The sequence below is a fragment of the Penicillium maclennaniae genome (assembly GCF_028827695.1).
Source record: "Penicillium maclennaniae strain IBT 15551 chromosome Unknown utg000008l:1.0-3552695.0:1.0-3555053.0, whole genome shotgun sequence".
NCBI lineage: Eukaryota > Fungi > Ascomycota > Eurotiomycetes > Eurotiales > Aspergillaceae > Penicillium > Penicillium maclennaniae.
The window spans coordinates 3,326,297-3,352,041 of NW_026623220.1; the positions used below are offsets into that span (position 1 = coordinate 3,326,297).

General features: G+C 50.9%; 9 protein-coding genes across 9 annotated transcripts; 4 read left to right on the forward strand and 5 right to left on the reverse strand.

Annotated features, from left to right (window-relative positions):
• Positions 1 to 1,315: 1,315 nt before the first annotated feature.
• Positions 1,316 to 3,112, forward strand: N7477_010200 (uncharacterized protein; the record flags this gene model as incomplete). Its single annotated transcript, XM_056971861.1, has 5 exons — positions 1,316 to 1,579; positions 1,620 to 1,797; positions 1,851 to 1,966; positions 2,028 to 2,112; positions 2,169 to 3,112. The coding sequence occupies 5 exons, from the start codon at positions 1,316 to 1,318 to the stop codon at positions 3,110 to 3,112; spliced, it is 1,587 nt and encodes a 528-aa protein (XP_056818840.1).
• Positions 3,113 to 3,660: 548 nt separating this feature from the next.
• N7477_010201 (DNA topoisomerase 2) lies at positions 3,661 to 8,999 on the reverse strand (the record flags this gene model as incomplete). Its single annotated transcript, XM_056971862.1, has 3 exons — positions 3,661 to 8,347; positions 8,392 to 8,475; positions 8,527 to 8,999. The coding sequence occupies 3 exons, from the start codon at positions 8,997 to 8,999 to the stop codon at positions 3,661 to 3,663; spliced, it is 5,244 nt and encodes a 1,747-aa protein (XP_056818841.1).
• A 1,918-nt stretch (positions 9,000 to 10,917) lies between these two features.
• Positions 10,918 to 13,748, forward strand: N7477_010202 (putative GTPase activating protein (Evi5); the record flags this gene model as incomplete). Its single annotated transcript, XM_056971863.1, has 4 exons — positions 10,918 to 11,298; positions 11,370 to 11,661; positions 11,682 to 11,979; positions 12,032 to 13,748. The coding sequence occupies 4 exons, from the start codon at positions 10,918 to 10,920 to the stop codon at positions 13,746 to 13,748; spliced, it is 2,688 nt and encodes an 895-aa protein (XP_056818842.1).
• Positions 13,749 to 14,523: 775 nt separating this feature from the next.
• Positions 14,524 to 15,487, forward strand: N7477_010203 (SDR family oxidoreductase; the record flags this gene model as incomplete). The annotated part of the gene is made up of 4 exons (XM_056971864.1): positions 14,524 to 14,658; positions 14,709 to 15,083; positions 15,146 to 15,346; positions 15,404 to 15,487. The coding sequence occupies 4 exons, from the start codon at positions 14,524 to 14,526 to the stop codon at positions 15,485 to 15,487; spliced, it is 795 nt and encodes a 264-aa protein (XP_056818843.1).
• Positions 15,488 to 15,668: 181 nt separating this feature from the next.
• On the reverse strand, positions 15,669 to 16,522 carry N7477_010204 (fungal specific transcription factor domain-containing protein; the record flags this gene model as incomplete). The annotated part of the gene is made up of 3 exons (XM_056971865.1): positions 15,669 to 15,791; positions 15,862 to 16,452; positions 16,505 to 16,522. The coding sequence occupies 3 exons, from the start codon at positions 16,520 to 16,522 to the stop codon at positions 15,669 to 15,671; spliced, it is 732 nt and encodes a 243-aa protein (XP_056818844.1).
• Positions 16,523 to 16,544: 22 nt separating this feature from the next.
• N7477_010205 (fungal specific transcription factor domain-containing protein) lies at positions 16,545 to 17,478 on the reverse strand (the record flags this gene model as incomplete). Its single annotated transcript, XM_056971866.1, has 2 exons — positions 16,545 to 17,191; positions 17,241 to 17,478. 2 exons carry the CDS (start codon positions 17,476 to 17,478, stop codon positions 16,545 to 16,547), a joined length of 885 nt encoding a protein of 294 aa, XP_056818845.1.
• A 920-nt stretch (positions 17,479 to 18,398) lies between these two features.
• N7477_010206 (glycoside hydrolase family 92 protein) lies at positions 18,399 to 21,051 on the reverse strand (the record flags this gene model as incomplete). The annotated part of the gene is made up of 5 exons (XM_056971867.1): positions 18,399 to 19,023; positions 19,078 to 19,761; positions 19,827 to 20,650; positions 20,704 to 20,846; positions 20,901 to 21,051. Coding segments are annotated over 5 exons (2,427 nt in total), but the record flags the coding sequence as incomplete, so codon positions are not given.
• An 897-nt stretch (positions 21,052 to 21,948) lies between these two features.
• On the reverse strand, positions 21,949 to 22,464 carry N7477_010207 (PHD finger protein; the record flags this gene model as incomplete). The annotated part of the gene is made up of 1 exon (XM_056971868.1): positions 21,949 to 22,464. The coding sequence occupies one exon, from the start codon at positions 22,462 to 22,464 to the stop codon at positions 21,949 to 21,951; it is 516 nt and encodes a 171-aa protein (XP_056818847.1).
• A 993-nt stretch (positions 22,465 to 23,457) lies between these two features.
• On the forward strand, positions 23,458 to 25,435 carry N7477_010208 (uncharacterized protein; the record flags this gene model as incomplete). The annotated part of the gene is made up of 3 exons (XM_056971869.1): positions 23,458 to 23,912; positions 23,988 to 24,458; positions 24,511 to 25,435. 3 exons carry the CDS (start codon positions 23,458 to 23,460, stop codon positions 25,433 to 25,435), a joined length of 1,851 nt encoding a protein of 616 aa, XP_056818848.1.
• Between the last annotated feature and the right edge of the window lie 310 nt (positions 25,436 to 25,745).

The following is a 25,745-nucleotide window of genomic DNA, read 5'->3' on the forward strand; positions in this document are numbered from 1 at the left end:
ATACAATGAAAGTTCAAGAATGGACTGGAGTCAAAGGCAGAGAAGCTGGGAAAGACCCGAGCCCTAACAGGAACGGATGAGCCACCGCCAACGTGTCTGACTTGTGCAGCGAAGCATGCATGGAAGCTTCCTGACTCTGAAACTAACCATGATATTTATTTTGTGATGCAGCCTGGGTATCTTAAAGAGCGGTCTCGTGCTTTGAAGTCATAAGAAAGTGGGAGGTGATGCAAAAATGCCTCCGTTTGGAAGATATTGTGTGAAAATCTGGGCCCCTGGAACAAGCCACATCTGGGGGACAACATGATAGTCTGTGTTCAGCACTACGGGAGTCCATCAATTGCATTACAACTTCACATAGACGGAGGAGGAAGGACTCGTTAGCAGAACATGCAGACTCCCGCTATACAAGGCATCGATATTCTGCGGCCATCCGAGGTCTCAGACCTCTTTGATGCCCATTTCGCTGGAACCAGCAGAAGCAAGATCTATCATTGGACGTCAACTAATGCTCCAGATCCTCCGGTTGCGCCAGTATTTTCTGCTTCGATCTCTCACCCGAAGGCCAAACTCTCGTGGGATACTTGGTTCGATATAGCTTCTCTTCGACCCGAAACAACGCATGTACGATCCTTGACCATAGAAAACAAAAGGAGTCAAGAGAATATTGAAGAACTATATTGCTACACGTATATCACACCGCCAACAGCCTGTTTGCATGCATAGATGCTCTAAGAGATGGCGGTGGCCAGAAACATCGGTGCGCTACCATAGCAACACATAAAAAAAACCATCACCTTGTTCTTTGAACTTCCAAGTTTTGAGTACCCACAGCAGCGGTGAAACCGATGAGACCTCGAAGCTTACAGTCATAACATCATCTAGGGGGGGATCAAGAAAACTAGTGCAAGCAACACAGCATAACCAGCCCAGAGTCGAAGCCAAGAGCGTGGAAGAGACAACCAGACCCACGGGGACTCGTCCGACTTCAACAGCCTCGTGATAGAACTAACCGTTGAGGTGATTCCAGAAGCCATGCGTTCCGTGTATTTCCATGTAGTGAAGATGCGAAGCCTAGACACACCGCTAGCCCCTCGACTTCAAACACTGTACTCAGCCTGAGGGACAAACCTGAGGACAAAGGCCCGTAGCGTGATATCAAACTGACTTGTCTCTGATTTTGGAACTTTCCTTTCTCCACCAGCTTCTGGAAAACGTCTTTTCTTCCACACGTCCTCTCTCTCGCCGCTGGATTTTCTTCATCAAACTTTTGCCCTTCCTCGAGGCCATTCTCGCTCACTGCCTCTCCGACCTCATGGCATCAATCAAGGATCTGTTGAATCCAGATCCAGATTCACCAGATTCACCAGATTCACTAGATTTACGAGCAGTAGTGTTACCTAACCCGCCCGCTCTGGGCCCTGGGTTTCCCAATACATGCCTCCCAGAGCCCTCGAGGCAATACCATTCGGAGCTCCAAGAGCCACGCCTCACCGAGTTCTCTAACACCCCGTTCGCAGCATTCAGGCGGTTGAAAACTGCTTTACCAACGAATACTGCCTCAACCCCTCCGACGAAGGTCAAGATGCCGAGAGACAGCCCGACATTTCGACTCGCAGCTACTGTGGGGGGAGGTCCGCTACCCACCTTGCGAAGAGCGAGATGAGGACCTAGCCAGAATACATGAGGAGTTCCAAATGAAGCCCATGGGCGGGATCGCCAAATACCCTCGTCATATCCCATACCAGAGTGACAAAAAGTCGTTTCAAGAGAAGACAGGTCGTGATAGCTTCCATGGTATACTCCTTGTCGCTCCTCTACTGCCAGGAACTGGCGCTGATATCCTCCAGTCTTCCATTACACGTTCAAGAGACCGGGCTGTGATATTGTGTGGACTGTAATGTGGGATTACAATGTTGGACTTGTGCGCACTACGCATCTCTTTAAGTGCTTGGGCTACGCAAAGGTATTTTATTCATGTGTGAAGAATGATTCTAGAGTAGGAGGACCTAACACAAAGCTTGCAGACTGTACCTGGCAAGGCACTGAGAAACAACAGGGGCCTGGAAGATATCTGTCACAGCATCACCGGCGGAGCAATTTTGGCTCAAGGTAAACTAAATCCCGACCCCCGAAGCACTCCAAGGTATCCTGACCCTGTCTTCTAGGCTACTGGTGGCCGTACGATGTGGCCAAGGCCATGGCTGCCCAATTTTGCTGGAAGATTCGCTACGTCCTGACGCCCATATTTGGCACTGATTTCCCTTCCATGTGCATACCGGAAGGTCAGCCTGGTCATGGCATTATGAGGATCGGTGCAAACATCGTGGCGAAAGCCACTGAGACTGCCAATTTCTACCGCAGCCTTGAAGTCCAGAAGACCCATGCTACTTCGAGCCAGGGTTCTCAACAGTTCAGGCTGAATGAACACCAGCGAACAGGTCGCCAGCGCTCTGTCGTCTGTGGTGACCAAGACCGACAGCGTCACAGGCCCAAGTTCGCTCGACACAGCTACGAGGACAGCATTAGCAGTGCCCGAGACTCGTCCTCGGAGCCGTACTGTTACTCTCCTCAAAGTCCTACGAGCTCGTGGACACCGGTGAATGTCCCGCCTCGCAGCTCATATGTTCCTCCCCAGGGAGGCAGTATCTCCCCGAGTCAGTTCTTTTATCCCCTCGGTACCCGTCGGAATCAGGACACATCGAGTGAATGGAGTGGATCTGAAAACGGCGGTATCACTAGATTCAACTTCCCCTCGCTCGCCAAAGGAGACACCGAAATGGACCACATGGATTCCGGCCCGGCCGATATTGAGACAGAAGGGTCCTGCACCGACTCTGGTTTTCCCGACGATGAGTCTGACGATGACGACGATGCCTATGCTCCTGTCTCTCGAGATTCAACGGGCGATGAGACTATGAGTGCGAGAAAGAATCCTCCTCGGTCTGTTCGGACTCGGAGAAATGATCCTTCGCCATCCGCACGCCATTTTGCGTATGAGTTCAAGGCAGCTCATGCCCTGCTCCATTTGCATATGCAGCAGACCCAAGACGAGCAAGATTCCATTGAAGCTGTCTCGAATGCTCGCAAGAGACGTTGCGCTTCTCTGTGAGGAGACACTGGTCTTTCACAGGTTAAATAGCAGCTTGGAGGTTCTGTGTCTAGAATCAGCTGTGGCATTGCTATCTTTCGAGGTTTTGAAGCTATTCATGGGGCTTGGGCATAGACTGCTTGGCGTTGCGATGCATATGGGTGCAGGGAGGCACTGTATTTGATTTTGATCGTTATCTATCAAAAAAAATGAAGCTTTTACTTGTGGGAAACAATCTATATGCACCCAGCGTAATCTTGCCGATGATATTGTATCTTGGAAAGCTTCACCACTAAGGTGATTCACTTAGCTTTCCAAATTCAGCACAGAGCTCGGCCTTCAGGGTAAAAAGATTGGAGAAATTGGAAATTATTCAATAAAATTGAGATATGAAACGCTTAGACGAAATAGCATGACAACCCCTGGTCTGCAAATCTGGCCGGCACTGCCTGAACACCAAGAAAGCATATACTAATTGAAAAAGGCACCATCTAAGAAAATAAAAAGCGCAAATGCCGCGGCGCTAGACAAATGAAGGATTGTCTTCCGCACTGCTATTTAACTTTGATCTAGTCGCTCTCATCCTCGTCCTCAAAATCATCGGCGGATTCTTCATCTTCACTTTCGTCTTCGATGACATAAGTCTTCTTTGCTTGCGTGGCTGTACGACGAGACGGACGGGCTGCAGCGGCTCGTCGAGGCGCGGGCACGGGCTCATCGTCAGAAGCATCCTTCTTGCCTGCTGGGGAATCCAAAATGTCATTGGCCATAGCCTCAATATCATCCTCTGAGAAGTCATCAGCCGGCTTCTTCTTGACTGCCCTAGCTGGAGCAGACTTGGCAGCCGGGGCAGCAGCATCCTTCTTCGGCCGGCCGCGAGGCTTCGGAGCAGCCTTGGCCTTGGGCCCGGGCTTTGTCTTCGGAGCAGGCTTGACAGGAGAATCTTCATCTTCGTCTTCGTCTTCGTCCTCGTCCTCCTCGAGCCTTGAGGCGTCTTTTGGCTTGATTTGAAGCGAGCGGCGAGGAGACTTTGAAGGAACAAGTTTGCTGTAGTCGGTCTCATCAGGGTCAAAACCATGATTGCTCTTGGTGGCCGAACGAGGAGGCATCAAGCTGGCGCTACTTCCAGCACGAGATCGTGACGAGGAGATCATGGGTCGAGACTCCGAGTCACCGCCTCCGATGCCCTTGACCATCTGACTGACATCACCGAGGAGATCGTCTCCGTTGTCGCTGTCAGAGTCAGCGGCGGTGGCGTACTTGACGGGTTTGCGAGCGCGACCACCGGCAGCAGGCTTAGAGGCTTCCTTGGCAATTCCGAGGAAGTCGTCATCGGAATCATCATCATCGACGACAGGCTTGGCCTTGGGCTTAGGTCCTCGCTTCGCGGCCGGCTTCGCGGCCGGCTTGGCTTTGGGCTGATCAGCCTCAAACTCGTCGTCGATATCAAAGATATCTGGGGCGACTTTAGGTCCTCGTTTCTGTGTTAGGTTGGGCTTTGGCGGAGCGGACTCAGGCTCGTTGTCGATATCAAATGGATCAGGAGCGGGTTGGGCCGATTTGCGAGAGGGGGGTTCTGCAGGACCGTCGTCGAGATCCATTGAATCATCGAGCTCTTCTACCTTAGGAGCTGGCTTGGATGTACCACGGCTCTTCTTGGGCATTACTTCCAACTCGAAATCAAAATCATCATCCGACTCTGCAGCGCCATCAGTGGGTGACGCCTTTGCCTTTGGCTTCTCCGTCGGTCTGCTGAGGAAATTAGCCAGACTATTGGTCGGCTGCTCTTTCTTCTTGGTCGCGGCGGTTTTTTTCGCCTTCGGCGCGGCAAAGTCCTCGTCATCTGGGTCGTCGCCAGCGGCAGCCTTGCGCTTGCGTGCGGCGGCACCGCCGCGAGCTCCCGTGGAGGTCGCGAGCTTTGAGGAAACTCGACGGCCTAGGCCAGCAGCCTTGCGAAGACGACGCTCTTCATCCTCGAGCTGGAACCGCCACTCATTGATGAAGTCATCCAGATCCCGATTCCAGATGTCCTCCTTGGAGAGCTTGATCAAGGCATCAATCTCCATCTCACGATCGCCAATCTGGCGACGGAGTCTCTCGACACGCTCTTGCGTCAGCGACCACATGGGCATGCCAAGCAGGTAGTCATAGGAACTTGACAACGTCTCGGTCTCGCGGCTTTCATTTTCCTCGCCTTCCTCGACAACAGGTTCATCCTCACCCAGCTTGGAGGCTTCGACCACCTTGGCAATGGGCTTGAAGTTCTTCTCCTTCAATTCGGTGACAAGAACACTCTTTTTCTTCTTCGAGATGACCAGCGTGCCATCAATGATCATTTGAACAAAGCGGGCTTGGTTGCTCAGCCTCTCCAGTTCCTTCTGAAGCTCTGAAAGCTGGTGCTGCTTGCGGCGCTCGTAACACTTGAGACGGATAGTGTAGAATTCCTTCAAGATATCATCAACCGTCGCGTACTTGGTGATACGGCCCTCCGTATCGAAGGCGACCAGGTTGGTGGTCGCAATGGTCTTGGAAAGTTTGAACTTCTCTTCCAAACCATCTGACAATGCAGCCTTCATGTTCTTTTCGTCAAGTTGAATAACGAAGTGAACCTTGCTGTGGGTGTTGTAATCTCTGTAGTCCTTAATGAACGAGGGCACCTTCTCAGCCTTGATGATCTCCTCCAGCTTGTCTTTGAAGTCCTGAGTCCACGTGCGAATGGGTAACTCGGTGATTTCGACCTCCTTATCACCAGTCTCCTTAATTATACCACTGAACTTGTATCGATCACCGCCCAAGGCGACAACTTCTCCAGTGAATCCACGGAACCACGGTTGCATAGGCACAACTTCCTCACCCTTCATCAAACGCTTGATGTTGCTCACCACGTCCTCGGGGTTGTAGTTAGGAATGGAGGAACTCCATCCGGTTCCGATACCATCGGCACCGTTGATCAAGATCAAAGGAACCACGGGCATATAGGTTTCTGGTTCGATCTTCTTGCCATCATCCAGGTTGTAGGTCAGCAACGGCTCATCGGCGATGTGGAAGATTCTGCGCGCAAAGGGCGACAGGCGAGTGTAAATGTAACGAGCACTGGCACAATCACCACCACCCTGAAGTCGACTACCAAAGTTTCCACTGGGCTCGAGGCAATTGATGTTATTTGAACCAACGAAAGTCTGAGCGAGACCAACGATCGTTTGCTGAAGCGAAGTATCGCCGTGCTGGTACGCTGTCATTCCGGAAACGAGACCCGCCAGTTCCACAACCTTCATATCCTTCTTGAGGTTACGGCGGAAACAAGTGTACAAGACCTTGCGCTGACCGGGCTTCAGACCATCGATGACGGACGGAATAGAACGCTGGTTGTCTGCCATACTGAAAAGAATGAGCTCCTTGTTAATGAAATCGGTATAGGTGATCTTGGCTGTGGTGTGATCCAGGAAGGTACCAGGTTTGTACTGGCGCAACCATTCCTTTTGCTCGTCTGCTTTCTTCTTCGAGAATGCCAGCTCGATGAGTTCCTCTTCTTTGTCTTGCATCGTGTGGAACTCTTTCAAGTGGCGATCAAGGTCGCGGAAGTAAACCTGGGCATCTTCCGTAGAACTGGTTCCCAGACCCTTGTAATACTTGTGCTCCCACCCACGTTCATCCTTGTGCTCCTCCTTCCACGCCTCGTACTCCGGCATGGTGAAAAATGACTTGGATTTGGACGGATTCTTGGGATCGCCTTTCCAGACCTTGATGATAGGGGTGATGAATTCTATGAGGAATTCCGGAATCTTCAGCAAGCTAGGAAATTGGGCCTGAAGGAAGTTGATGAGTAGACCCTTGATATGACTACCGTCGTGATCCTGATCAGTCATGATCATGATGTGACCGTATCGCAGGCCCTTGGTCTCTGTATACTCCTTCTTGTGTTGCAGACCAATGAAGTTCTTGATGTTCTGGATTTCTTGATTCTTCGATATCTGATCGAATGACGCATCGCGAACATTGAGCAGCTTTCCACGGAGTGGGAAAACACCGAAGAGATCAGGTCCTACAACCGCACGTCCAGCCATAGCCAGACCCTTGGCAGAGTCACCTTCCGTTAGAATCAAAGTACAATGATGGCCATCTCGAGTGCCAGCCTTGTTGGCCTCCACGAGCTTAGGGTTGTTCATGCGAGAACGACGACCGACATCGCCCTTCTTCAAGATTTGATCGGCCTTCTGTTCAGCAAAGTGCAGAATGTTGGACATCACCTCCGTCTTAAGAACCTTCTTGTAGAAATCTTCCTCAAGAACACATTTGCTGCCGAACTGGCTTGCCTTGGTGGTCAACTGCTCTTTGGTCTGCGAGGTGAAAGCCGGATTCACAATAGAAGCATTGACGAAAATAAAGATGTGGTTTCTTATTTGAGCGGTCTTCAAGGTGGCGCCACTCTTGTTCTTCTTCTTGACCTGATCAGCCAGGCGGTTACAGATCTGATCGGCAATATAGTTGACGTGGGTACCACCAGAGGTCGTGGCAATGGAGTTTACGAAAGACACTTGCTGGAAGGCGCCATCGGAAACTGCAAAACCAATCTCCCAGCGAGGATCAGGGCTGCAGGTAATGATCTCGTCTTTGGCCGGAGGCCCGTCATCACCGCGCTCTTTGCGGATAGCCTTGGTGTACATCTCCATGTACTTTCGGAAGTTACGAATCGGCACGCGGGTACCGTTGAGCTTCACAGCGACGCCAGATGTACCCGCCAAATCGTAAACACGGCGCTTCACGAGAGCCTCGAAGTCATCGTCAATGCCTTCCATGCCAAACTTGGAGAAATCGGGCTTGAATGTGACCTTGGTGTAGTCATCGCCCTTCGTAGCATCCGTAATTTTGGCCTTTCCCATCTTCGTCATATTGTCGGTCCAGGTTTGCTTGTACTTCTTCTTCTGGCGCGCGTCCTGGGTTTCGATGGTGAATTCCGTTGAAAACACGTTACAGAGTTTGGCGCCAAAACCGTTACGACCACCTGTCACCTTTTGCTGAGTATCATCGTAGTTGGAAGATGTGAGAAGGTGGCCGAAAATCAGCTCTGGCACGAATATCTTCTCTTTCGAGTGGATCTCAACGGGAATACCCTTTCCATTGTTCCAGACGCTGATTTCACCTGTCTCGCGACTGATGGTCACCCGAATCTCGTTCATGTTCTTGTCATTGTGCTTGTTATCGGCGGCGTTGACGACAATCTCGTCGAAAATTTTGTAGAGACCGGGACGAAAGTAACTGGACGGAACTCCATTGATTCGGACTCAGAGTTGTAGACCCACATCTGCTGAGTGGTGGCTTCTACGGAGCCAATATAGGTATCGGGACGTTTGATGATGTGTTCCAATTGTGTAAGCTGCAGAAAGCTGTATTAGCCTGAACCTCCCCGAGCAGGTCAGTTCGATTGAGCAGCTCACCTTTTGGTACTTGTCAGATGCGTTGTCATTCTTCCCGGAGCCTCGGAAGCTCCTTCACCCACAAAGGACTCATTTTCAACGTCTCCGAGTGGCTTTGATCCCGCTCGTTTCGGGGCAGCAGCCTTCTTGGCCTTGGGAGGGGTATGGGAGAGCAAGGAATTGTCATCATCGGACATCTGTGCGTCTGACACCTCATCCTCACTGTCTGCCTTGGCCTTCTTTTTCGCCGGAGCTGACTTGGCCTTGGGCTTAAGCGTAGTCTGAGTCATCTTCTTGGTGGTGGCTTTCGGGGCAGTGGCCGCCTTCTTCGGAGCTGCCTTGGCCTTGGCTTTCTGGACAATGATACGATTAGCAAGGCCGTATTCAGGTGTTTTCATAGGATCAATTAATACCGGCGCAGGCTCAGGCTCAAAGTCAGAGCTCCCCCCATCGGAGATGTCGAAGATGTCGTCGTCCATCATGGAGTCGTCCATGATCGAGGATGGTGCCGGGTAAACCGGCGATAAAGACCGAGGAACCCGTCTTTAGGTCGAGTCAAAGCGAATGGCGATGTTTCAAAGTAACAAGAGAATAAAATCACGCGATAAAGCTGTCACAGCCAGGCATACTCAAACTGGCGAGGACGAAGTGAAGAGGGGAGGTGTTGTTTTTTTCCAGCGCAAAGTGAAACGCGACTGCCAGCGGGTCGCAGGGCGGTGAGAGTGGTGGCCACTCGGATCATCATTGATCCTCACCGCCCGAGCGGGCCATTTCCGTTCTAGGAAATTTGACAACAAACGTGCCGAACAAGGAAGGCGCGATAAGAGCTGTGCATCTGGCGTGAAGAGCACCACCGCGACGTTGCCACTGTTTACCTGAATGTGTCATCTGTTGATAAAAAATGAAGGTTTCTGATCACATTAAATTAGAAATCTAAACTAAGAGGATGTAATCAAAAACTAATCACTTGCCGAGAAGATTTGAACATCTGAGGAGCTACCCAGACAACAGTCATCTGGACGTTCTCCTCAGGTACCATTGAATTGAGAATACCCAATCATTCGTGAAGGCGACTACTGAAAGACTGTGAAATTATGTTGCGATGTCCATGGTTAAGAGATTGTTTTCCTCACTACACCATAGCAAAGTGACACTAAGTGGTAGCAAGGAGATGAAAGCTGGCATGTCCAACGGAAAACCTGAACACTCGAGAAAACGTACTCAGGCGCCGCATGTGTAACCAAATCACCAGCCTTATGGGATCTTCAGCTATCCGCAACTATTTGATGGGTCATCGTGGCGCACTCCAAAGAGCAATAGCACTCATGCTGTTATCCTTCACTACTCCACCCCAAAAAATTTCGATTTGCTATGACCCCAACCTCTCGGAGGTTAATTCCCGTCGGACCGCAAAGATCAGTGGAGAAAGGGGGGGCTGTCAATGGACAGGAGGGACGGTGGGGGATATTGCACAATTTGTACCAGCTTTTGCCACCCATTTTCGTAGACAACAGGTTGTACCAGCCACCGGGCGAGACCCCTCCTTGGCTTCTCCCTTTGCGCCGATGCAGAGGGTAACCCGCTTAAGGTGAAACAGAGCTGCTAGGGGCTGTCACTGGATTTCCGACAGGGTAACAGAGATGACCCAATGAGAACCGATATACATCAAGGTTATCGAAACAAAGTGGGAATAATTTACGCCCATCGTCCGCACGAAAATGTCTTACAGCCATGCATCCACTCTATTATTTCAAGCTGCACCTGCAGAGAGTTTTCGCATGGCGGAACGCTTCAAGTCGCTGAAGCACTGGAAATCAAATCGCGAACATTATGCAATGATTGTTAGGGCGAGAAAGGCTCGATTCGCAGATTGCTCGATGTATGGTCCACTGATCGTGGCGCATCCATGGAACCGCGGGGAGAGATGCGAGTAAACAGGAAGAGGGCCATGTCTTAAGGGGAAACAAGCCAAGGAAACCTCAATCAATAATTCCGACGAGAGTAGCGGAAGCCATCAGACAGTCGGTGTATGAGGGGAGATCGACGAGGGGCCGAGACTCGAGGGGGAAACTAAAGGGGCTAAAAGGGCTAAAATCGTGGTCTGAGGGTGGGTTCTCCTGACCTCCCTTTTTCTTTTCGACACGTCCTGTACATAGAAACCGTTTACGGTGCTGGATCACCTCCGGGCTTGGACTTTCGACTTCCTACTTCCTACTTCCTACTTCCTGCTGTCTGCTTCCTGCTTCCTGCTTGCGTCTGTTAGTCCCCGCACCACCGCGAAGTGACCACCCAAAGAGATGAAGCTGGTCTTGCATATCCTCTCCACCCTCGCGCTGCTCAAATTTGACCTTTAATTGAGCTTCCTCGGTCAACTGTCCTACTCATACTGAGCACCAATCTACCCCTATAGCCATGGAAACCTCTGAGCCTGTATCGCCCAGGATGCCTCATGCCCCGAACCACGACTCCATGGTCACCGTCTCGCTATCCGACATCCAATCCATTTCAGAGCACTCGCAGCCCGACTGGCGAAACCTTGAGATTCCTTCAACACCGGTCGACTCTACCCATGAAGCGGAAGGCGATCGCACCAAGACCGAGTCGTTCGGTCCAATGGCTCTCCGGGATGCGGCGAGGACAACCCCCACACCATTCGACGAGCCCCCAACACCAACCTTGACAGACGATAAGACCCGAGATAAGACCCTAGATGAAGAGATGGAAAACGAAGTGGACTGGGAAAACTTGGAAAAAAGCGAGGAGCAGGAACCTCGCGGGGAAGGCTCAGACGAGGTACGTGACTTGTGCAAATTCCCCCATCTCATACTATACAGAACGGACCCTGACTACCTTTGCTTCATCAGTCGACGGCCTTGCTTCTTGCTCGCTTGGAACAAGAGAACAATGCCCTGGCCACCAACCCAAAGTCTGGAATAGCCACCCCGCCCGGAACTACGAAACACCAGCGACAATCGCGTTCTCAGTCATTAATCCAAATCAAACGGTTGATCAATGACCCGGCCCGATCAGAACTCCGCTACTCCCAACTTCCTCCTCCACCGATGACAGAGCTCGAGTTCTGGGCTGCTCTGGTCGCGGATTATCCGCAGACGGCTCAGCGACTGCCCACCCTGACATCGAATAAAATCCAGAGCGGTGTTCCTCCCCTCTCAGAGGAGTGGTATGGCCTAGTCTCGCCGGCGCTCGTGATCCAACGCTGTTGGAGGAGTTTCAACGGCTTTCTGGCGAGAGCAGCCCATACGACGGTCTCATCGGGAAAGACATTGGTCGTAGCTTTCCCAACGTGGAAATGTTCCGCGATCCGAACGGCGAGGGTCAGCAGATGCTGGCTAGAGTCTTAAGGTGTTTTAGCTTATACGACGCCAAGATTGGTTACTGTCAAGGTCTTGGATTTGTTGTCGGCCCTTTGTTGATGCATATGTCGGATGCTGAAGCTTTCTGTGTGCTTGTTCGGTAAGAAATTCTGTCAGACCGACAGGAGGATTTAATACTAACAACAAAATAGTCTCATGGAACATTACAATCTCCGCACTTGCTACCTGCCGGACTTGTCGGGTCTTCACCTTCATGTTTATCAGTTTCAGAATCTTCTCGCACGACTCCGACCTACACTCTTTGCGCACCTGGAGGCACTGGGTGTTGAGCCGGTGTATGTTTCTCAATGGTTTTTGTCGTTCTTCGCTGTGGCATGCCCGTTGCCGATGCTTCTCCGAATTTACGATGTCATATTCCTTGAGGGAGCTTGTGAAACACTGATGCGCGTTGCCCTCTCGCTTATGCAGCGGAATGAGCAAAGACTCATGGCCTGTACAGAGTTTGAGGATGTCATGCAGTTGCTTCTGTCGCGAAGCATCTGGGATACGTACGCGTTCAACGCGGATGATCTGGTCAATGATTTCGTCTCATTGACTTCCTTGGTCACAAATGAGAGTCTACAGGCATTGGAGGCTAGCTATAACCAGTCCCAGGGCGTTCCTACCGGGGTCTCCTTACCATCCATGCAGGCTGCCGCTTCGCGTTTCCTTGGACGTCTCTGGGCCGGTTCTGGCTCTCACAACTCAGTGAGATCTTTGAACCCGAACACTAGCCCGTCCCGCCCTGTCAGCACGATCCGACGCTCAACTTCGAAACAAAGCATGACATCGACACTGAATTCGATCGAGACTGTCTCTGACGCTAGCACTGCCCCCACTGAGCTCTCGACTGCGACCATCAGCGTTGACGGCCACAAATCGCGCGTCAAATCTAACATGTCGGCACACAAAGATCGCGATCTTCATACGCAGATCGAGGATCTGTTGATGGCATTAAGCGATCTTCAACGCCAACAGGCAGACCTGAGTCGCGAACTACAACAGGAGCGTGAGGATCGCGAAGAAGATAATACTTTGGCGAAAGAGATGCTCAAGCACCTACAGGAGCAGACTCCCGACGAACGGGTCAGTGACTTGATCTCGCAAGCGCAGGCCCGATTTTCTTCCGAGGAGTCCAAGCACGCGTCGATTCCCCAGACCAAGCAACAGCTTCATGATGACATGACACGGTGGAAGCAAATGCACGAGGTGGAGGCGAGTCGATGCTTGGACTTGACACGGCGTATGGACGATTACGAGAAAGAAAACTCCTCTCTGAAAGATCAACTTCGCGAGGCGCGCAGTCGAATTCAAGATGGATATCACGATCGACAACGACTGGAGCGGAGAAACCAAGAGCTTCGGGCGAAGACCCCGACTTCGGAGTTCTCACCTGCAGAAGCCTCGGTCTCTCCGTCGAGTTCCAACGAAGCATCGTCGCCCACCAGTACGGGTCTTCGTGAATTCAAGCTGTCACGCACCAATTCGCAGAAGACGACCCCCTCGTTCAGCAAACGATCTAGTAGCTTGGGCCTTCAGACTGTGCTGTCCACGGAAAACAACAAGCCCGCTGCCGAGGAAACGCTGCTGCTCGAGCTAGTCAACGCGAAGACGGCCGAAGCAGTCGCCAAACAAGAATTAGAAGAAGTGAAGTGCAAGATGGAATCGTTGCGAAAAATGATCAGCGCGCCTCATGCACGCCCTGAAAACCGACATTCATATATTGGCCACTCATCTTCCCGAGGCAGCATCAGCAAAGTCTCAACGGAATCTGCGAAGTCTACGGGTTCTTCTCACACTGGAGGCAATGGAGGTTTCTTTAGCGGATGGGGACGACGGGCGGCGCCCAGCAACGAGGCTCCATCGTGAGATGCTACTATTTCTTGTAGCCCTACTGCTTTCATGCACCGTATGGTCTAGGGCGGATGTAATGTTATGTCCTTCTATCTATGTTTTCTGTTCAAGTACATATTAGATATCCCACATATTCGAGAGACTCGCATATACATTGTCAAGCGACTGTGTATTATCACATCTGATTTGCCCGCAGTCCATGATATAGAGAGCGTCTTTAGGAACTTTTTTATTTGCTCAGATGTACACGGCATCATTCCATCTTTGCCAAGTCCCTAGCTTTTAAAATCAAGTCTGTACGTCACCTCGAATGCATGATGCTAGATCCACACTCGCGACAATGACCTAAATTCTACTCTCATTCCCCTGACCCCAACAAGCTGAAATGCCGCCTCGGCCTGTTCAAAATCGGAGCGTTTCTTGATGGGCCGTTTGACATCGAGATATTCTCCCGACAACAAAGATCCCCGACAATGGGGTACCGGCCAACGGTACACAGAATGGAACCGCGACTGTGAGAGTCACTATACAAGCCGTGATGACGGGGAGAACATCCCGGTGATATAAGCAATAGAACTCGAGGACGGACGACTGAACCCCCGGAATTCAAGTTGTCCGCTTCAAATCGATCGGAGAAGCCCCGATGCGGGGAAAAAAGGCCAACCGCTGCCCCCCTAAGTACACGAGCATGATGTTTGGCCTCTCTCTCCGCATAGCATTCAATCAGGGATAAGACCTGATTCTGATATAAAATTCAGCTGTATACTCATCGTGAAATCATTCCACCAAGATGGTTCTCGCGCAGCCCCAGAATCAACATGTCAAAGGACTTTTTGACCTGACCGGCAAAGTCGCCGTCGTGACTGGTGGTGCTCGTGGGATCGGCCTCGAAGTGTCTCGCGGACTAGCTGAGGCTGGTGCTCATGTATGGGCTCCTTCCATCTTGGAAGGCTCCATCTTCTGACTTGGATGCAGGTAGCGTTGCTTTACAATTCATCCAAGACAGCTGAAGCCACCGCCGCGGATATCGCAGCCACGAACAACGTGCGCGCCGTTGCATACCAGGCCAATGTCGCCGACCAGTCTGAGATTGAGTCGGTGATTCAGCAGGTCGCTAGGGACTTTGGAAAGCTTGACATTCTTGTCGCCAACTCGGGCATCGTGAGTAGCGTCGCCGCCGAAGACTATACCCCCAGCCAGTGGAGCGAAATTATGAAGGTCAACCTTGACGGTGCATTCTACTCTGCTCAAGCGGCCGCTCGTATCTTCAAGCGGCAGGGTCATGGTAATGTGATATTCACGGCTTCTGTGAGCGCGACTTTGGTCAATGTCCCTCAAAAGCAAGCCGCCGTGAGTAGCTAGACCCCGGAGACGTGGTTAATTCAAGAATGTATTGAAATGCTAACGTCAAGGAGTATAATGCGTCCAAAGCCGGCGTAGTACAATTGGCCAAGTGTCTTTCTGTCGAATGGGTCGACTTTTGCCGGGTTAACTGTATCTCGCCTGGCTTCATCGCGACCGACATCCTTGACATCCACCCAGAGGAATGGCGCGCCAAGTGGTACGATATGATACCTGCGAAACGCATGGCCCAGACATACGAATTGAAAGGGGTAAATGTCGACCACCAGCGGCACACAGTAACTGGTCGGCTAATGGTCAGTTCATAGGCTTATGTCTTCTGTGCTTCCGATGCTTCGAGCTACATGACCGGAGCCGACATTATAATAGACGGGGGTTATACCCTCCCTTAAACAAGTGAAAGAAATTTGGTGTCATTTCATTCATGCAAGTAGATGGTCATTCACTTCCCCTGGCCTGGATTGGCAAGGCTCGTTAAACGCCCCGTGGGCTGATTCAGAAAATCGACTATAGTCGACTCTTGTTGATGCAGGGTCCAGTAAATGATAAGCCTTCTAGCAGACTTGGCAGATCTTACAAGACCGAGTCCGTCCCACCGAGCTGCGCCATGTCCAGAGTTGGCCACATCAAGGGATAGAGCTGTACCAGCTGCATTTGTGGAGACTCATCAGTTGGAAGGGTCCCGCAATTAATGGACTGGTTGAGACATGTGCCGCATTGGGTCTTGAGTACGGAAAGGCATCTGAGTGCGTTCGGATTTAGAAACTGCCATGGACTCGAGGATCCTCATGGCTTCTTGGATTTGTCCAACCCATTCAATCGCACGAAATTGCTGAGGATAATTTCGAAGACAAAGGACTGGATTAAGAACTGCTTGTGACAAGAAGTACAGGCCATACCAGCAGGCCATCAGAGTCCGCGGCTCACGTGCCCAAAATTGAGAAATTAGCTCCACAGTGTCATGACTTGATTCCAGACATCGCTGAACAGCAACCCTGACAGGGTTATCCAGAGTAGGGCGCTGCCCGGGTCGTGCCATGAGCTGACCGAGAAGGAAGGGCCGATACATGAATATGCGGAAGTTTCGATATCTCCAATGCAAAATGGAGTGACAGAGCCGGAATCTAGGTTCTTGACTGACGTTTTCTTGAAAGAATGAAGGCATAGAATTCAGCCAGCCTCCGATCAACCGATCATCTAAATCAATGAGCTCTGATGCAGGTGGGAAGGGTGACGAAATGATCTTGGAGTAGAGTTGACTTGTAGTCATGTGGAAAGTCGCTTGGGTTCGTAAGTGAGTGTAGACTGTCGTTTCATCAGCCGACTGCGGCAATGACTTTGCTCCTTGCGTGAAGTCCTGAGCAAATGTTAACCATGTTGTAATGGAGAGCATAGCCTGAGTGACTGACCGTATCGTGGACGTTCATGGGAAGCCCCACGTCAATACTCTCACTTGGAAGATCGAGCGGTCGGAAAAAATGTGACAATAGCACTGACATCGAAAATGTAGATGCAGTGCCAGATGCGTCGCCTCGTCTCAAGGTTGAAAAGACGATTTTCCTGACTTGCACTGTTTTTATAGAGTCCGATACCCATCGCAATGCGGCGTACAAGACCCACTAAGTTGTATCCGGAATTCGGCATGTTTATCTTCTCCATGAAATTCGAAAGAAGGGCTAGAGCCTGCACGAGAGATGGATTTCTCATTTCCAGCATGTCAATGGAAAGCCGCGCCTTAGCAGCTTCGAATAAACAGGGGTGAATATCCGTCTGTTCAGTGGCTGTTGCCCACGCACCAACCGCGGCGATTATGAAAAGAAGAGCTTGCCAATCATCCCTAGCTGGTCGAGGGATTACTTCCATGAATTGAGCTCGGAATGTTGCTTCGTGCACGATCGGGTATGATGGGTGGAAGAGAGAGAAATATGCATCGACAAAAGGCTCAAGCTGGCCCAAAGCCAAAGTCTTGAGAGCAAAGGGGACGGTTGCAGTCGGACGATTTGCCGCCCAAGTGTGCTGTTTCAACCTCGATATACAATCTGTTCCAGTTGTCTTGGTATCAGTAATGTGCGGTAAAGTAGTACCAGACGCGAATCCTGCCTCGATCTCAGTGTCATCATCAAGAAAGAACGACAAGATGCAAACCTAAGTGAAGGCCTTCAGAGGCACTAGGTAAGCTGGCCATGCTGTCGACGAATTTATCTCTGCCTCTTTCTCCAATGCTTTCCGCCCGCCAGAAATCCTTTTGTGAGACGGAAGTATCTAATGATGGGCCGGACGTTGCCTGTGGTGGTATCTCTGGGCCGAGCGAGCGACGATGCGGCTCGCAACGGACAAATTGAGATTGCTTTGGAGTCTCCGAGTAACCTCTTGTATTGTTCATGCTAGTCGAAGGATAATGCTGTGTTTGGTGTTTTGGGTTCGCGAGATGCACCTTTGTCTCTGTTCCTCGATGGTCCAGTGAAGAACCGCCCAGGGGCTGAGACTTGAGAATCTCAGCTAAAAGGAGATGCAGGCGATGAGTCTCCTACGGGAGCACCAAAGCTCATTGAGTGTGTTCCACATGATTGAGGAATAATCTGCTGCAGCAGCGCCTTGGTTCGAGCCAGCTCACTCTCCACCTCGTTGAGATGGTGCCGAATGAGTGGCGTTTTCACCTGTTCGTCATAGATGCATCTTCTACCACGCTTGTGACACAGTGCACAGGTGGGAATCAAGCGATCACACTGCAAGCATGTCAGTGTCAATCCAATTCGTCTTCCGTGAAGCTCACCCTGGTTCTCCTGCGGCGACATTCTCTGCAGGCTTGTGGAGCCATGGGGCGCGCACTCTCCTCGCGCGCCTCGTCAGTCAAGCTTCGTGAAGGCGATTCTGATGATACGAAGAGTTGTTGATCTTGCGTCTAGAAAGGTGATCTTAGAGCTTGTTCAATAGCGCGTGGGGACGTGGAATAGAGGCACTCACTTTGGAATTGGTATCCGGGAGAAGGATCGAGCGACACGGCATCTTTTGTACAGACACGAACAGTCGGCTCCGTGGAGTCTGCAAAGAAAGTCCGGTAGAAGTAGGAGTTGAATGAGAGAGACGACATCAAGACTGGACAGACGAATGCTCTTGAAACATCAAAGAGTGAAAGTGAGCATAGTCACAGAGTCCTCTGTTCAAACTTGGAGCACCTTCAAGGTGGGGTAGATCACACGAGCAGGACAATAATGCTTCAGAAGCTTGAAAGATTGAGAAGAGAATTCGGATGCAATGGATGATGAGTACGTGTTTTCTGCTAGAATCTTCGTTGTTACACACATGCAAATAGTGTCGCGCGTGGAAGGATTGACGCCTTTCCAGAATCACTGATAGCTGCCAACGCTTGGGGGGGAGATCTTCAACACGAGTTCCCCATTCACTCTCTTTCTCCCCTAGTTCCAACTCCAAGACACCACCTTCAAGAAAGAAGTCGTGGGTGAGCCAGTTGTTGGACCACGGCTTACCATTCAACTTTGCATTCTGGATATAGATGGACTTATAGCCGGGATCAAAGTTGATGTTTCTAATGGTAGAAATCGTGCCAGAGATGGGGTTGGTGATGCTCACTTCCTTGAAGTACGGAGGGGTGATGAGGTAGACGTTCTGTCCAGGAACAGGCCACAAACCCATCATGCTCAGTACCACGAACGAGCCCATCGCTCCACTGTCATCGTTGCCTGCAATACCGGCGGTGGTGGTGTTGAATTGAGAAGGAATATAGAAATGGCTGTATCTAGCCGAAAGAGCGGGACGTCCAGAGTAGTGGAACTGGAAAATGGTCAAAAAGGCCTGCTCATCCCCAACGTAGAGCAGGCCTGATTCGTGAAGGAACGTTAGTCGCTTGGTGAATTCCTCTGCGCCTCCCAATGTCTTAATCAAAGACCCCATGTCATGCGGGGCATAGCTGTGAGCATGTCAGCAATGGCCGATCTAAGGGGAGGAAACAAGCCGAACTGACAAAGTATAGAGCCAGGCGCTTCCTTCATAGGTCTCGTGGCCATTAGGGTTCAAATAACAGGAAGTGAAATTCAACAGTGGGCTGCAGAAGCTGGGGTCTTGAAAGCCCCAGGTGCCATTCATATAACGAGGCTGCAAAAAGCCGGTAAAACCAGTGTCGACGCCATTGATGCTCGATGTTTGATCGGCTTTGAACATGTGGATCCAATTACCAGAGCGCTCCAGATACTTTTCATAATCGGCTTTGTTGCCTCTCGCTTTCGCAATTTCGGCAATACAGAAATCATTGTACGCATATTCAACAGTCCTGGAAATAGACCGAGTGTGTGTGCCTGTCCCATATGGGTCGTAGTCGTCAGTCGGGATGAATCCAAGACCTTTCCAGCTATGCAGTCCGCCACGGCCTTCCACATTCCAGTTCTTAGGTTCGACCTCGGCGTCCTTGACAACAGCCTCGTACGCAGTGTCCCAGTCGATATCTGGGACCTTTTTCAGGAAGGCATCAGCCATCAGCACGTCTGCATTAGAGCCACCCTGGGTGTAGCCCTTGCAGAGAGACATTCGGCAATCCGGTAAGAAGCCTTCGTTTCGGTAGATATCGACAAGACTGCGCATCATCAAAGACTGCGAGAGGGGGTCTAGCAGGGTAAGAAGGGGATGGATGCTGCGGTATGAGTCCCAGATACTAAAAGCGTGTCGTCGTCAAACCAGAGATACCTCAAAGACTCGGCCATGACGTTGTTTACTTACCAGTAATAGCTGTCGTAATAAGGCTCGTCACTTTGCCAAAGAGGATTTTCACCCGTGTAATCTTGAGGACTGATCATAGCTCGGTAGGCGCCACTCCAGAAGACCTCCTGTAAATCTTTGGAAACACCCTCCGCATCAACTGATATGACATCGAGCTTCGTCCTCCAGGCAGACTTGGCTGCGGCAACAGTACCTTCAAAGTCAAAGTCTGGTTGTTCCCGCTCAGCATTGGCACACGCCTGGTTGGTATTTATGAAGCTCACACCGACGCGGGCTAGCATCTCGTTATTTTCCGGGCTCTTGAACTGAGCAAAAGTACCAGCGGACAGGGTAGCAGCCGAGTCGGTCCCGTCGGCCGTGAGCATCACGTTCTCGACTGTGTAATTGGCCCGATTTCTCGACCACACGCCGGTTTTCCGCAGATCGGCGCCCTTGAAGTCGATACAGAAGTGGAGATTGTACCTACCAATTCCAAAACTGGGACTGAATGTGCCGTTCCCCGTCAATCGTCCCGTATTGGGGTCCACGGAAGCATGACCAGATGAACGTGACTGGGGCAAATCCATCAAGTCCACTAGAATCACCGGGCTAAGCGACTCTGCCAGGCCGTCAAAGGTGAATCGATAAAGAGCAGAGCGATTCGTTGTGGTCATTTCAGCCTTGACGCCGTTGGTTAACGAGATACTAAAGTATCCGGGGTCGGCCACCACCGAATCTTTTTTCCATGCAACGGCTCGATCATTCTGCTGCCATTTGCATTTATTGATATCGTCGCTGGGACATGATGGTTGTGCGAAGATTGGGAAGTTTCCCAGCGAGGGAGACTAGAGTAGATGTTTAGGGTCCTATTCTTGCTTCAGGGTTTGGAGATCCATACACCACCGGTGCCGGAGTCATGCATATGGGAGAACCCGGTCACAACCGATGTGTCCCAGGCAAATCCGGCTTGGTTCTCGCCTTGTGTGTCGGCGACGGCTTTTGCCATACCAAAAGGCAGAGTTGCACCTGCGAATACGTGGCCTGGATCCCGTCAGTCATGTCGTTGAGGCTGCGCAAGTGGCAACTATAGCGCACCTCCATTTGCCGTTCCAATTAGAGGATCGACATAATCTAGGACATCGATCTTATCGGTGGAGGCCTCTCGTGCACCCAAAGCAACAGAGCTATGAAGGGCCGTCCCAATTGCCACGGCTTCCACGCAGCCTCGGAATACTCGTGGAAGCATCCTGAGATCGAACGAGCAGCCCGAGCTCCCATAATCTTCACGTCTGGATTCAGAATTGTCTCGCGGTCGCAGTGGTCGACGCGTAGGTAGGGTTGATGCTTCGTTGTTTACAATTGTGGGGGAGCATTCCAGAGCCTTAGTTGGGTCGAAATGCAACGCAGGCCAGAAGGTAGGGAATCATCTTCATTATTGTATGTTGATCTGGGTCACAGCGCTCCTGAACCTTGAGCGGGTGTGACATTTGGGCAGCTTGCAGAGGTACATGGCCAACGTGCGCTTTCGTAGGGGTCCCCCACGTCCGAGCTCATTTCAGAGGCAGCATTGACCGCAGTGATAGACATGGAGGGGGCCCGAAGAAGCAATTAGCCCAAAATGAAAGGCAATTCCATCAATAGTGCAACACCGGGTTCCTGACCAAGTGCCGATCTTTGGAAGCCAGAGCAGGATCGGCGAATGAATTCGAGCGGGGAAGTCTGAGACTCGTGGGGGGTTTGTGGAGGATTCAGACAAGTAGATGCCAGCGGGGTCATGGTCCATGTAACCTGATTACGCTACGTCGAGCACGCCAGACAAGGTTTGTCGTTGTCCCTCAAGCACCAGTCGGCCAGTTGCAAACTGGTCCGGCCATCGTGAGTTCGGGATGTTTGAGCCCGACAATGACACCATCTCTTCTCCTCATGCCTCTGGTAAACATACCCATTCGCGTATTCTCAAATCATCCATGTGAGATGCCCCGTGTGAGAGAAAGCTTGAGGAGAAACACAGAAGAAATCAACGTAATTATATGACTTCATATCATTTCCAATCCCCATCATTCGTGCGTTACACAAGGGCTCATCTAGGATTCCAGATTGCCCTCTGTAAAACCCCTGGGAGGGTCCATATTCAGACCCCGATTTAAATGAAGTCTGTAGCAATGCTGTCCCATGACTTTCCCGTGGTATCGGCCAACGGTCTGGGAAGCTCTGGATAGATGAATGGTCGGGCAAAACCTCCTTCTGACGGCATACGAGAATTGAGATATGCCCGAAGATGCATATTCTCCGTCTGAACCCGAGAGAATTCTTCTCGAAGATTCGCCATCTTCTCAAGAAGTGACCGGTGGGACTCAACTTCTCTTACCATGAGATTCAACTGATTGAGGTACTCGACTTGATGTACCGCATTGATGCGGTTGGCATCTGGCTGGTAGAGGTGGGCCAAGACCTGCGAATACATTTCAAAGACGGGCGGTAAATTGTCTGGGAGCTCAGTGTCATAGGTATCCTCTTTTGAAATGGAGCAATTCGTTGTGGCCAACCCAGGGGTTTCATATCCTGTTAACGGCGATCCTTGCACACTCACACTCTCTCTAGAGGGCGGCTCCGTTCTCTGAGATAAACTTTCAGGCGGTGCCTCTAGAGACTCCATCATTGTTGAAGATGATGGGGGCGTCAGATCCCACGCCTGCTCTTTGCAGGACGGGCAATGAAATATGCCGGGGACTGCGTTCGCAGCAGACAAGCACTGGGTGTGGTAGGCTCTACAGCATGTCCCGCACCCGATTAGATTTTCGGGCAAGCGACACTCGGAGCAAACGAAGTTATGTGGCTTCCCTGCATCTATGGAATGTGTCAACGCAAAACTCCTTATGAAAACAAGATAGACATACGAATCCAGTCATGGTAAATTCGACTCTGTTCGGAGTCCGGTAGGGCACTTCGTCGAGATAAGGACCGCCATGCTCGTGTGTGCACGCTGGGCTCGACATCATCTGACTCAATGGACGCTCTCACAAGCCTTAAACTACCATGATCACCGACCGGTACTTTGCTCCGAAGCATCCTCGGAGTATGAACTATCGGCTGAAGAATAAGCTGAAAAACTTCAAGAATGGATCTGCCGGGTGGTCCGGGATCCCGAATCTACTCCGAGAGTCTGCCGAGTTACATAATCTGTCTATCCGACGACGGGGAGCTTCCCTGAAGGTTCAGGTTGCTGTTTCCTTCATCTCTATAGCTTATCTTTCCCAAAATGTGGAGGCACTACTACCTTGTTGGGAATTCTCAGCACTAGGGGTAATTTCACATTGCATTTCACCTTAAATGAATCTCTACACTCGCGATCTTGGTCTGATCTCTCTCTCACACAATGCCCGGGGTGCCTTCCAATAAAGCGTGCGAGAGGTGTAAGAAAAGGCATCTGAAGGTTGGACTTTTCTATGCAAATACATTTTGGCTTTGGTTGACCATGATCAGTGTGATGAAACTCGCCCGCACTGCCAACGATGCACGGGGGCGGGGGTAGAGTGTCCGGGTTATGTCCAAACCCGCAAATTTATCGACCAGGGGGGCTTCTGTGAGACGTCGATATGCCCCGTATCAAGAGTTGCACTCAAAAGCTGGAACACCGGCGAATGCTGCCCAAATGGGCGAGGAACATGTACCTGACTCGACACAAAACGAGATGCAAGCCGAACCACCGCATGAGGCAATGCTGACATCAACGGATGACCTTGAAACGGCAGAAGAGCCAAGTGGATTGAATCCAATGCAAAACCAATTCTCCGTTCCCAAGCCGCCAGAGCCTTCTCATGCTCCGGAAAACCACAGAAATCCCAGTCACAGCCGTGGATTATCTAGAGGCACCTTGCAGAGTTCAGTGTCACCAAATGTTGCACTTGGACTCTCTCCAGATTTTGAAGGCTCTCAGAGGCCAAGTCCACGTGAACGAGCTGATTATGGAAGGCTGCTTTCTACGGAGAGTGTATCACAGCGGAGCGAAAAGGAAGAATTCCAAGATATCTTCTCAGAACTCATGACGGGGACCGAGCATGAGGTTGCTTTTCTTATCCGAAATTACGCTCAAGTTATTGCTCCCTGGTATGTCATTTTCCACGTGGCTTTTTTCCTCTGCTTTTCCTTTTTTTTTTTGCGGCAGGCTTATGGTCAATTCAGGTTGGATGTTTCTGACATGGGCAAATTCTTCGCGGTCCTGGTGCCAATCCGCGCCATCAATTGCAATGCACTGAAATATTCTATTGCGGCTTTATCAGCAAAACAACTCGGTCGGGTAAAAGGTGCCAAGTCCTCCGCCGGAGGTGGCATGTTCACCAGTCCTGCAACAACGGAGGTGTATCCAAATTCGGCCCAGGTCGACTGGTACCTCAAGGCAGCCAATTACTACTACTTGGCTGTTTCAGATCTCAACAGCTCGACCTCTGATGGGTATACCCTGGTGTCCAGCTCGGCTGTCTTAGATTCGCCGATCGAATTGGTTGGACGATGGCTGAACAAGCGAACCCCTCAAAGCGTGGGCCAAGCCTCGGTTAATGGCGCTTTTGTGAAAAAGGCTGAAGACATGCTTGCTAGCATTGCGCTATTGACCTTGTACAAACTTCTAGATGCTAAAGGCGAAGAATGGCACATGTACGATCTCTCGCATTCCAGTGGTAAATTTAACTGACATGAATATTCACAGGCATCTTTCTGGTATCCAACCTTTGTTTGACTCTTTCCTGCGGATTCATCAAAAGGGGTCGGTTCCGTTTCCTCATGGCATTCGAGCCTCTTTCTGGAATTTTGTGAGACAGGACTACCTCGGAAGCTATTTCGCTCGCTCCGAGACACATCTTGACCCTCAAAATCTTCCTTTGTGGCGGGCAGCGGGCATCAAATTCGATGATCAAGAGAAGTTACATGCATTGAACAGCGGGTCAACTAGTCTAATACTAGAAGATCAAGCTGCGAACGGTCTATCATGGCTTATTTCAAAAGTCGCCAATTTCCTCGCTAAGTCGAAGCAATCTCAAATGGCTCAATGGACTGGATCTCCACCAAACAACTTACCAGGGTCTCCAGGCTCGCCGTCTGGCTCTAGCGAGCACTCCTATCCTAACACGAATACCTGGCTCGACCTTTGTTTCGAGTTTCAAACGTGGTTCGAAGGTGTCCCGGAGACTTTCCGCCCATGCGTACGCATCGAACACCCCAGAGACCTTGCCAAGCCAGAGAGTGGCCAACTACCGTTCCCGGAGGTCTTCTTTAGCTTAGCGACCTGTGCTGTCACCATGCAGCATTATCATTTCGGAAGAATCGCGCTCCTACTTAATCGCCCACCAGACACTGTCAGCGCTCCAAGCACCGCCTTTGACCGGTTACAAGGATATCGTGAAGTTACGAAGGAAGTGGAGTATCGCAGCCGTGAAGTATGTGGCATCGCTTTGGGACGTCCTCAGGGAGAGGTGCGTGTGTATATGGTGCCACTATTGTTTGCCGTCGGGCAATGTTTGGAAGGTGCCGATGAGCGCAAAATCATCGTGGACCTGTTGCGGGGTGTGGAGGCGGATCTGGGCTGGGCCACTGAATTTGCAGTCCAGAGTCTCCAATCATCTTGGAGTCGATGAGCTCGGCTAGCGCGTCGACCGTAAAACACCAATGGAAGAGCGTAAAGCCTCCGTGATTATAGCCACGTTTTGTTTGGAGGCGCTTCCTATGATCTTCAAGTGAACCTCACCATAGAATTGACACCTCAGGTGGTAATGATCTAGTGCTAATACCAACTCTTAATCGAACCTTTTTTTTTTTTCTTTCTCAAAATATCCTTCTGGCCTTTCGGTCAGACGCAACAGCGCGAAATCCCTTTGGACTAGCTTCCATGGTCACCTGCAGCACGTTTGGCAGACTACGAACGATTGTCCAACCAAAGCAAATCTC